The sequence below is a fragment of the Mesoplodon densirostris genome, chromosome 4 (genome assembly GCF_025265405.1).
Source record: "Mesoplodon densirostris isolate mMesDen1 chromosome 4, mMesDen1 primary haplotype, whole genome shotgun sequence".
NCBI lineage: Eukaryota > Metazoa > Chordata > Mammalia > Artiodactyla > Ziphiidae > Mesoplodon > Mesoplodon densirostris.
Genome location: NC_082664.1, coordinates 181,092,120 through 181,104,650, shown reverse-complemented (window position 1 = coordinate 181,104,650; position 12,531 = coordinate 181,092,120). Strand labels below are relative to the sequence as shown.

Sequence of the window (12,531 nt, the reverse complement as noted above, 5' to 3'; positions counted from 1 at the left end):
CACGTATTTAACTGCTTTCCTGCCCCGACACCTCACCTAGCCCCCCACCCCCATCTCTCTCCTTAAAGCTACATGTTTACTGGTAACTCTGCCACATTTGTGTCTTGTCCAGGGCGAGTCAGTACTTTTTCATGAATCATCTTTTAAAATCCTCACAGTACCGTTATTTTGCAGAAGAGGAAATGGAGACTTAGAAAGGCTGGGGAACTTGCCACAGGTCACAAGCTAGAAAGTGGCAGAGCCTAGACTTCAACCTAGGTTTGTCTGATTCCAAAGCCTATGCTCTTAACCATACTGCAAAGAAGGGAACTGCTATCCAGAACTCGGTTCCCAACAGTAAAGCAGGAATCTGCTGGTAAAAGGTAAAAAGTAAAAGGGATCAAAATGTTGAGAAAAGGAGAAAGATTTCAAAAAAAGAATGATGTCATCTCAGAGTTGTAAATAGTAATGAAACAGTACAAAAGGTAGTAGAAACAAGTACCCTAGATGTCAGGACCACAGACTGCAGAGTTCTGAGAAAGGCAGGTATGAGCCTATCGTTAAGAGACTACATAACTGAAGATGTACAAAAGAGATAAAAATCACTAGAACAGTATGAGAAAGGTAAAAGCCCAGGATAAGTTGAGTCTTATAAAAACAAAACAAAATAAAAAGTAAGGCCCTAAAGAGAGCTTTTAAAATATTCAGAAGTGAGTAGACCTGCACTTCCGAGAAAAGGTGATTATGTCAACAAACGATGTATTACCATCTTCTACAACACCATCTGCAAAATGAACAACAGAAAAAACACTGCTGAGAGCGGCTTTGGGGTTGAGGTGGGTAGGATGGCCAAAGAATGGCTTTAAATGAGCCCAAGTTTCTAGTTGTAAGAGAATTACATCCCATGGATAAAAATTTCACAAAAGCCACAGGGAATGCAGGTAAAAGAAGATGACTAGGGCTTCCCTGGTGGCACAGCGGTTGAGAGTCCGCCTGCCGATGCAGGGGACACGGGTTCGTGCCCCAGTCCGGGAGGATCCCACATGCCGTGGAACAGCTGGGCCCGTGAGCCATGGCCGCTGAGCCTGCGCGTCCGGAGCCTGTGCTCCGCAACGGGAGAGGCCACAACAGTGAGAGGCCCGCGTACCGCAAAAAAAAAAAAAAAAAAAAAAAAAAAAGAAGATGACAAACTTGTAAATGCTACACTCGTTTTCAAAAAGCAAAAAGTCAATAGATTCTGGGAACCTCAGACAAATACACCAAAATTTCACTGAGGAAAAGCTATGGCTGAACTAATCTCATTTCCTGTTTGGGTCACTCAACTAGTACTTTGGGGGAACACCAGAGTCATGCACCATGATTTCACAAAAGGATGCAAGCTTTTTATCATATTCTTGTGGATATGTTGGTAAGCTAAGAACTAGACAACTGTACAGGTAAGAGAATCTCAAGTTGGTTAAATACCAAGTATGATTTAATAACTGCCAACAACCTTATTCCATTTTTAGAAGATTAGGCTAAGAACCATGGCCCATTAAGTTCTTTATAAATGATTCATAGTAATACTTTCCAAACTCCACTGTGCTTAAATAAAGACCTTAAGAAAAAAGCCTTCAATATCTTTGTCACCATAACAGACTTATTAAAACATGCTAATAGCCAACTCAGATCCCTTGTAAGACAACTGTAAAAACAAAACTCAAAATAGGATTATGAGCTAAAATGAACAAAATGGAATCTGCACTTTAAAGGCTTGTGCAGATGCCAGATGAAAAAAATATGCAATGCTGGTTCTATGCCTGATGAAAAAAACTTCAATATTTAAGTGTGGATTGGGGTCTAACGTTGGCTGCAGCAGATGTGAAAAAGATTCATACATTTAAACTGCCCGTGAATTCATGAATCAACAACTTCATGTTATTAAAAAAGCAATCTTTTGCTGTACTGATGACAAAAGTTAAGTCAAAATCAAAGAATGTAGTATAATTGCATTCCATGACAGATCCATTTGGAAAACTATTTGATGCTTACGAGAAAAGATGACACTGCCTGTTCCTCTTTCTTGCAGTCGTTTACAGAATCACCCATTAATTCTCCCTCCAGTCCACTGTCTCTCATCAATTCCATACCTGTTTTAATTCTTGGTGGTTTCATGTCCACGTAGTGGGTGATCCCACTACTAGACGTCCATGTACTAGATGATACTCTGGCCTCTAGATTCTTGAACCTTATTTTCTCCATGATCTTATCCTTTTCTCCTTCAGATGCCAAGTCCATGGTCACACTCTAGACCTTTCATTACTAACTGCACTGCCTTCCTAACACCAAGTATCCACTTCCTTTTACTCCTTCTATTACCAAAAAACCTTTGACTCCACTGAGACTATAACACACTAACCCTACCACCTTTTTTCACTGTCCCTTAAATTCTGCCTCCCCCCACCCCCCCAGGCAGCTCAGACTCCAGGGTTCACCGTTACAATGCAGCACTCTCGACTACATCGCTTGCCCTTCTCTCCCTCTTTTGTACTTGCCTGGCAAAATACAACTGGGTAAATTCAACGCTCTGGCAGCTAACCACAAGTGGGCTCATAATGCTGCCTGGCAATGCTGCCAGCCCTCCCTAGTCCATTCACTTCCACACTGCTAGAAGACTCTGTACCTTTTCCTAGAACCTCCTCTCCCATCCTCACTCTCTGTGATGACTTCGCTCCCTACATCAGAGACAAACTGGAATTAATATGAAAAGGACATGTACATTTTCCCTCCATCACACGAATGGACCCACTTCTATCCATAAACTCTACGTTTCCTCCTGTTATTAGATGAAATGTCTGTGCTCCTACTTAATCCTAACCTTCCACTTGATACTGAATCCCAACCCCTCTATGCTGGTGAACACTATAGGAAGACAGATGTTGCCTCAATCTCGTAAATACTCTTTTTTTTTTTTTAAAAAAGATGTTGGAGGTAGGAGTTTATTAATTAATTAATTTATTTTTGCTGTGTTGGGTCTTCGTTTCTGTGCGAGGGCTTTCTCTAGTTGTGGCAAGCGGGGGCCACTCTTCATTGCTGTGCGTGGGCCTCTCACTATCGCGGCCTCTCTTGTTGCGGAGCACAGGCTCCAGACGCGCAGGCTCAGTAGCTGTGGCTCACGGGCGTAGTTGCTCCGCGGCATGTGGGATCCTCCCAGACCAGAGCTCGAACCCGTGTCCCCTGCATTAGCAGGCAGATTCTCAACCACTGCGCCACCAGGGAAGCCCCTCGTAAATACTCTTTAACAATTAGACCTGTCAAAAAGTGATATAAAGCACTTCACGAAGTAATGGCTATTTAATCATAAGATCCCTTTGATGTAAGATATTTCTGCAGTAACTGGAAATAAGTCCAGATAATCACTTAGCACCCTCTCAGCTCTAAGGTTCCATGGTTTTAGAAAACATAAACCTGAAAAATACCTTAGTATAGGTTAATAGTATTAACTGGAATGTACACTTTTCTCATCCTTGGCAACCCCTGCTGAATTCCTCAAGGGTTTCACAGTTGACTACAAGGTAAGTCCCTGGGGAAGGAATAACAATGGAATGGGAGAATGACAGACTGTCATTTCCTAATACATTATAGAAACTTGTCTAGCAATTTTGTCTTCATCCTCATGCTGCTGTGTTTCTACAATTGCTACCTTAGAAACTCTCCTGGGAATATCTAATAGAAACGCATCTTCCAAGGACATGTGTGTAACACTGTAATTCTCATAACACCCTTTAATAGGTACTGTATATAAATTAGTTCACGGAATATGAGCAATAGGTTTACTAACTATATTTAACCTTTTTATTATTTAAACAACCTCTGCAATTAACTAAAGGGAAAGGGAATGTAAAATGAAAAAGAGAACGTTGGGTAAACAGGAGAGATCACAAACAAAATTTGACATTGCTGGAACAACTCAGCAGGTTAAATATATTTACCTTTAACAATCTTCTTTGCACAGTCATTATACACTTGCTCTTGAGATGTGTTTGAGTGGAACACCCGGTCAAATGCATAAGGCTTGGACTGAAAAACAGAAACAAGGGTTTCAACTACACAGATTAAAGGTGAACAGACATTTCTAAGCTCCTTTAAAGATGTCATCATATATTTAACCTTCAAAATAGGATACCTACTATGCCTCACTTCATGTCACAGAATCTTTGCAGAAAGGACCTTAGGGCCCAAGAACAAATCCACTAGAATAAACTCCACAAAAACAAGCATGTCTGTTTTAGTCTTTGTTGTATTTCCAGAGCCTAGCACAGAAATTAGCACTACTGTGGTGGGCACTCATTTTGCTGAGTGAATTTTTATTTAATGCATATCTTTTCTGGCAGATATTGAGACCCTATTTTCAATACTAACATCATCTTGCAGATAAGGAATTAGAATCGTGAAAGGTCCAAAAGTTGTAAATGACAAAATTAAAATTCAAACCCAAATCTCCTGTCTTTCGGTTCAGGGCTCCTTCCACTATTCCATTCAGCTTTTCAGTTTACTGCAACAGCATTTCAACCGTTCATCCACTTAATAAGTATTTATGGAGTGCCAATTACGCCGGACACCATGCTAGAATGATGACCAAGACAGATTCATTCTCTGCTTTAGTGGAACCTAAGTAACAGTGGGGCAGACATCAGACAAATGATTAAGTGACTAGAATTCCGACCTCCGCAACAGAGTGCTAACGAAGTGCTATGAGAGCACTTAGAGGAGAACCTGAGACTGGGGAAGGCAGAAGAATGCCGGAGACACACTCTGGACAAGGGATGTTAAAGAACTGAAGAGTAAGTAGCACCCAGCTCACTGTCATTCTCTTCAATGTTACTCATGAGGGAGGGTGAGCATGGGGAAGTACTCCAGGCATTGGCAACAGGGTGCTGAAAGATCCTGAGGCTGAAGGGAGCTTGTACCATTCAAGAAACCAAAGGATGTTGTAAGTTTGAAGTGCAAGGATGCAAAAATCAAACGCAAATGTCAACACGGTGAAAAAGGCAAGTAACATCTTAGTGTTATTTTGAAAACAGTTTTGATTTTGTGGGCCCCTTAAAGGATTTTGGGGACACACTTAGAGAACTGCTGATAGAGCCTGAGAAGGAGCCAGAGACATGAAATGAAAAAAATCAGGAGTATGATGTCCATGCAAGTCAAGGAAGAATTTTCAAGGAGGAAGTGATTGTGTCAAATTCAGCTGTGAGGACAAAGCAAAACTGCAAAGTATCCAACCACCACAAAGATCAGATTGGAAAAGGTCGAAAAAAGAATAGGAGGTAACCGAACAGAAATCTGGCTGTGGCTCAAAGAAAGCTGTTTTTTTAAGATAGACAAGACCTGAGCAAGTTTAAATGCTGGCAGGAACAATCTAGTGGTCTAAGAGAGAAAGTGAGCATCTAAAGATGAGAGAGGGAGCAAGGGGATTCTTGGTATTGAAAGTAAGTGTATGACGGCTCTCTAGTCTCTTCTAAAGTAAAGGAAGGGAGCTGGGCCCCAAAATAAACAATCACGACCCCAGGAATAATCCTTAATATTATCGAATACTTCCTAGGTCTTAGCTGAAAAAGACCATATTTTTTAGAAACTCTACCCCACAATTCCTCTCCCCAAAGCTTGGAACAACAGTAAAGATGACGCAAACAGCCCCTAAAGGCCTGTCCAAAGCCATTCCCAATTCCCCATCCCCTTCCGGCCTCCCACCAGACAGGCTGGAAGCTAACCACCTGCTAGCTGGGTCTCCTAGCAACTAGTGTCACATGACCCAGCTCTAGATACCATGAAGTGATGGTCTGCTGGGAGGTTTTAGAGAAGGGTTTTGTTTTCCTGATAAAAAGGACCGCCTCAGCTGAAGCTACCCTTTCTCCTTTCTGGAATGAAGGTCTGGAACTGGAACATCCTTCTTGCAAACACAACAAATACAATGAGGGAAAGTCATTAACTTAGGATGACAGAGGGTAACAGAGTCAGCAAGTAAAACTAAAGGCCCATCTCCAGACTTCCTATGTGAGAAAAATAACCTCTTATTTATTTAAACCACTATTAGTTTGTTTTCCCTCTGCAGCTGAAAGCATTCCTGAAGGATATACTCAGATGACCTCACTTTGGCATCAATTAAATGGAGGCATCTCAATGTCTGATTATTCTTTGACTACGACATACATAAAACTGTCCTTTTCCTAAGATTCTGAGACATTAACATTCAAATCTACAGGTGTGGCTAATAGAAGATAATCTATTGTTTCACTGAAGATGTATTCATGATAAACAACTGTGAAAACAAACACAAGTACAGTCAAAATAACAGAAATAAACCACACTAATATTTTTTCTATCAAAAATAAAGTAATTTTCCCTCTTCATTTATCCAGCAAACATTTATTTAGCACCTTATAAGGTATCAGATATTGTAAATGAGTAACAATTTTAGAAATGATATTAATTAGTACAGAGAGTAGGGTTCAAAGAATAATAGAGGATAAGGCTGGATAGATTCTTGAATACTAAGCTAAACAGCTATATACTAGGATCGAATATAAGTGATCAAGTAATGTTAACTAAATCGAAATGGAGACAGCTTCTAGGGTTAAAGAACTCAAGATTAATTTTTTTTTTTTTTTTTTTTTTTTTGCGGTACGCGGGCCTCTCACCGTTGTGGCCTCTCCTGTTGCGGAGCACAGGCTCCGGACGCGCAGGCTCAGCGGCCATGGCTCACGGGCCCAGCTGCTCGGCAGCATGTGGGATCTTCCCGGACGGGGGCACGAACCCGTGTTCCCTGCATTGGCAGGCGGACTCCCAACCACTGTGCCACCAAGGAAGCCCTCATGATTAATTTTAATTTTACTTGCAAGAAACAAGTTAACAAAAAACAGGTAATAGTGTGACAACTGCATCTCTCCAAAATAAGGCAAATAATATTTTTTTGGGGGGGGGAGATTTTGTTTGTTTAATTTTTGGCTGTGTTGGGTCTTCGTTGCTGCATGTGGTCTTCCTCTAGTTGCGGCGAGCAGGGTCTACTCTTTGTTGTGGTGTGCGGGCTTCTCATTGCGTGGCTTCTCTTGTTGCGGAGCACGGGCTCTAGGCGCGCCAGCTTCAACAGTTGTGGCACGTGGGCTCTAGAGTGCAGGCTCAGTAGTTGTGGCTGGTGCACATGCTTATTAGCTGCTCCACGGCATAAGGGATCTTCCCGGACCAGGGCTCGAACCCGTGTCCCCTGCATTGGCAGGCGGATTCTTAACCACTGTGCCACCAGGGAAGCCCTTACCTTAGATTTCTTAAGTGAAGTGGTTCCTATCTGAATCTCCACGGACCAGGCTGAACACCAAATTTGGTTACAAAGGACACCCTCTGGCAGGAATATGTCTTTCTCTGGAATTCTGAATAGTGATTTTCAGATCACATGGGATTACATCATATTAGATTTTCCTTAGTTAGATTCCTTAGATAAATTATGGGTGAACATTCCACAATTGTAAAGGTATATTATGATGGCTCCTTCTCTTTTAATTTTCGTATTTAAGGTAATCAGGATTAAACACCAAATCATCATACATTTGAAAGGGGAAATCGTGTTGTGCTACAGGTAAGGAACTGGGTCTAACTTCAATGAACTACAACAGCCTGTTTTGGGTTCTGTCCTCTACAGTATACCACGTAAGGAATGATGATTATTAGTAAAGATGCTTAACGATGCAAATATGCATGTTCCACTTTCACGATGCATAAATAAATGTGGGAATAACTTTTTCTATTGATTTTTTTATTTGGTGCTTTCAGCAGGCTCCTTTGAACTATATAACCAGGTGTTGCCCTGGTCCCCCAGTTTTTGTGATAAGAAGTTTGCATATCTAAAGCAAATAGTTCTATCTGTATCATTCAAAGTTGTTCAAAAAATATGCATTTATTTCATTCAATATGTGATATTTACAGCACTTCACTGAGCACTTAATTACAAAAAAAAAATCTGTACAAAGGCTGTAAAGCACAGAGAAACACTACATATTACATTGCCATGGGGCCACATTACATTAAAATCACTGATTATATGAGTAACAGGAAAAAAGTTTGGACAAAATATCGGAAACTGAATTTATAGGAAAATCAGAATCCTAAAAAATTATCTTCTACGTGAGCACTGATTACACGTACAATTAACACTGTAAACTAAAATACTTATTTTTTAAATTTTGATTTAACCAGAAAGCTGTGTACAAAATGTTGTAAAACTGTTTAAGATAATTTAATTTTAAATGCTGCACTGCAGCAATTCCTTCTTAAACTATTTACTTTGAATCAGGATCAGGATCCAGTAAAATGAACAAAACAAACCACGAGATGACTTTTACCTAGAGATTTTCTAATTCCACTCCTCCTAGCTGCCCTTATAAATTCCCAGACAACTTTTTAAAAAGATAAAATAAAGCACTTTAAAAAACTGGGAAAAATAAAGACCTCAGAGTAATTAATGACTTACTATATGCAAAACACTGGTTTCAGAAAATAATGAATTAAACATGTTGCCTTACACTTTTTAAAGCTGTATCACACTCAGTTGTAATGTATTTTTGCTTATACTTAAACAAAAAACAAAAACAAACGACTAAAATGCTTACCAATTAACTGTTCGTTACTGATTCACAACTCAAATCATTCACCCATGATTTCTAATATTATCATTTAAATTTATTTAAATGTTAAGGAAACCTAAGTAAAGAAATTAAAAGGAAACAACCTAAAATAAACGTTATGCTTCCTGTGGTAATTGTTTATATTCTTTTAACTCTTTCCTCGTATCTTATGTCACATTTGGCCTGCGTTAGAAGGTGGCCTTCTAACCTAATCATAAAACATTTTGTGAATCCTAAATTCTATCATTCCAACACAGAAATCTTGATAATACTTATAGATTTGTGTAAATAGGCACACACAAAAACATCTGAAGAAAGAAGACATTCTTACTACAAATGTGAAAGGAAGACAGCTTTGATGTTCAACCACTGCTGGGAGGCTGAATAATCATAAAAACTCTGTGAGAAACTAGCAACCTACTAGTGTTTGCCAACTAACAACCCAGGCCTTGCAAGCGTCCTGATTCCACGCGCGTACAATACATCACCCTAAAGGAAAAGGATGACTGTTGTCATGCTTAACTTCTTGGCCTCACCATGATGTCATTTACAGCCTGAGTTTTTCTGTGGACTTGTTAACAAAGAACCAGCCTGACAGTCCTCACACAGTAGTAGCTGGCAGTTGTTAGGAACCTAATGACTTGTTTGCCAAAATCCTCCTGAGCCACGTGGAGCTATGACATTCATATTCTAGAGCTGAACTTTGGAAACGTTCACATAAAAACTCTAAAGAACTTGAGTTCTGTCTTACATGCCAATGCTTTTCATCTTCAATGTTCCATCACTTGTGATCCCTTTGTCCGGTTTCCGAATTAAGCTACCCAAACATATGCCAAATGTGGAATACCACTAGAGAAAAAGTCAACGTTAACTGGGTAGCATGACAGCCATGTAGAAGCAAGTTCTGTCAAATGACATCACCAAGAAAGATGACTTTCATTTCCAGTCACAGTTCACCGTTCTGTGGGCAGTATCTTGCCACCCATTTTAATCTCCTTGAGCTGGGGATGTTATTTTCAGAGACCTTTCAATACCAGAGATCAGACCTCAAAAAAAAAAAAAAAAAAAAAAACGAAAAAAACAAACACCAACCCCACCTTACTTTCTGGTCTCTCAGAGGTTGACAATGATCCGCCAACTCTAGTCATGTCATGGTTTATACTACGAAGGACAGCATCTCACCATCCTCGGCATTATCAAGTTCAAGGTACCTCCTCACCGTAGACGTAGGAAGCTGACACTAACAAGAAACCTAGTTTACTGGTCCAATTTTACCTTTTTCTCAAAAAGACTGCTGTTATACTACTTTGATATACACACAAAAGAGTTAACACTCTTTCCCATACCGTTACCCCGTAAGACCCAGTGAGAGTGAGACTCATTTATGACCCAGAGTGAATCGGCCAGATCCGATGCAAGACGAAACGAAGTCGAGCGCTCCGAGTTCAAAAGACACCTACTTCTTTTCGCAGCCCTCCCCGTTCGCCGTGTGTAACTGTAAACCCGAAGGCGGGCTAGGCGACCACCGAGGGCACTGGTCCAACTGCGCTTGGTGCAGTTTCCCTTTCCCCGCAGGGGAGACGATGCAGTCTAACGCATACGGCTTTCCCCGAGACCACGCATTGTGACTATTTAAGGTATGGAGGGCAGGTCTCAGAGCTCAACGCGCCCGAATGCGAAGTCGGGGAGAGGCGGCGGCGCGACCCCCCGACAGCACCTGCACCAGGACCCGCACGCGCACGCAAGCCGGCCCCGGTGCCCGCAACCCGCGCCCCGCACCGCCCCTCCCGCGCGCGCCCCAGGTGCGGGAGGGCCGCGGACCCAGGGCGGGTGCTTCCCGTCGCCTGCGCCGCAGACCAGGGCGGGGCGACCCAGGAGCACCCGAGGAGGCGCCGCGCCCCTCCCCGGGGCCATCGGGGCCCCCAACGCTCGCTCCCCGCTTCCCTGAACTCCCGGAGCGGCCGGGTTCGAAGGAGGGGGCCGGGGGCACTCACCGCGATCATGATCGTGTCTTCTCCCTGAAACTTGGCGATGAACTTATCGCCGCGGTTCACCTCGGACTCGTTCAGCGGTCTGAAGCGACACATCACTTTGATGTTGCACTCGGCCGGGTCCGCCATCTTCCTGGCTGCCGGGGCCGGAGGCCGGGAGCCACTCCCCGCCGCTCAGTCTTGGAGGAAACGGGCCGAGCCGAAGGGCTGGGGTCGCGAAGGCCGAGGGCCCGCGGTCCGCGGCGTCGCGCTTCCCCGGCGGAGCGGCCGGGACCGGGGCTGCAGCGCCAGTGCCGGCACCGTCGCCCGCAGGCTCACTTCCGACCCATCATGGCAGCCATGGCGGCGGCGCCGGGCGGCGGCGGCGGCCCCTCAGCTTCTCCTTCGCCGGCGGGGCAGGTTGCGGGGCCAGGGGATCCCGGAGACCGGGAACACGACCTCTTCTTTCTTCCTCGGAGAGAGCAGGCCGCGCTCACCGTCGGCCCGCCCTGCTGTCCGCTCGCCGGCTCGCCGGGTACCGCCTGCTCACTCCAGAGGCCGCGGACGGGCGACGGGCGGTGGGAGGGGCGGTGCGGGGCGGGAGGAGCATTGCGCACGCGCCGCGGGCCCGGTGCCCCGGCGACCAATCCGCGCCCGCGCCGCCGCTCCGCGCCGGGGTCGCAGGGCCAAGTTTCCCGAGGCGCACGCGCAGAGGGACCTGTGGATCCCGCCGGAGGATTCGCCCGAGTTGGCTGAAGCGCTAACTTTATTTCCTTTGGAGTACAAGGGACTTGTTAAGACTGCTTGATGTTGTGGTTTAAGTAAAACACTATATTCCTCTTGGAAAGTGTTTGCTTTCTATTTGGTCTGGAGATACATTGATTCCTAGCCCACCTTTTTAGAGCACTTTGCCAGAAAAAGGAAGATTTGAATGAAGGGCGGTACCTGGCTTCTGATTCAAGCGGTCGCTCATTCCCGAGAGAGTGGGTTGGGAAGACAGGACTAAGCAAGAAAAAGGAGATTTCGTCTGAGGAATACAAGGTGCTGAAGCAATGTGGAACAGTAGGGTGAGGTGGGAGAAGGCCCTCGGGGAACTGGGGGTCCCAGTGACCCCGTAATAATCGTTATGAGACTCGTCAGTCTCGGTACCTGGAGTGTAAAGACGGAAGAACTGCAAAGACAACTAGAAACCCTTCTCCTGGTCCCCAGGATTTGTCTGTGAAATGGAGGAGTGTAGTGTACTGTGAAAGCCTCCGATGCTCTCTGTCCCCGCCCGATCGTCCTAATACCCCCAGAAATGAATCTAGAGTCCACAGATTCAGGTTTATTGATCCACGGTAATGGGGGAGAGTTCACATCTAAGGAGCCCTGGGGCATCTCACCAAGCACAGAAAAAGATGGCGTTGTTACAGGACTTTGGGGGAAGTGTGGAGTTTAGGTACAATTTAAATGAAGTTGTGTTTTGATCGGTCCCAACAAAGCAGAGCTGTGAGTGGCATCATGTCTGGACTACAAGTGGACCCCAAATCTCGTTTCCTTGGAACTACAAGGTTCAGATAGATGTGGAACGTTGTCTCCAGAAACCCCTTACCCACAGCTCTGCACCTGGGTTAGAAATCACTCAAGGCTGCCCCTCTGTGCCTGAGAGTCCTCAGCAAGAGTGGGACGTTTTCTTCTTCCTGATGTACTTTCAAGGGGCAGTTTCTGATAGTCTGTGATTTTAGAGAACAATGTTTTCAGTAAGAAAGCAACAGTCACTCAAGGAGGTTGACGTGGCAGGCGGGTCACCAGCTTTCATCCTTCGTAGCAGGGTCTCAAAACGCTTCTGCTCTCAGCCCTGTGCTCTTTTCTCTCCGAACTCGCTTCTTCAACAGTTGTTGGAATCTCTTATCTACAGCCCTGACCTTTTCACCTGTGCGGCATTCCCA

General features: G+C 44.2%; 1 protein-coding gene across 1 annotated transcript in view; it reads right to left on the bottom strand.

Annotated features, from left to right (window-relative positions):
* Nucleotides 1-10,753, bottom strand: part of KIF5B (kinesin family member 5B) — a 45,251-nt gene extending 34,498 nt beyond the window's left edge. The window contains exons 1-2 of the mRNA XM_060097797.1: nucleotides 10,628-10,753; nucleotides 3,951-4,038 (exon numbers count right to left, since the gene is read on the bottom strand). Of these exons, the coding sequence (XP_059953780.1) occupies nucleotides 3,951-4,038; nucleotides 10,628-10,753 (214 nt within the window). The remainder of the gene's footprint in view (nucleotides 1-3,950; nucleotides 4,039-10,627) is intronic.
* Between the last annotated feature and the right edge of the window lie 1,778 nt (nucleotides 10,754-12,531).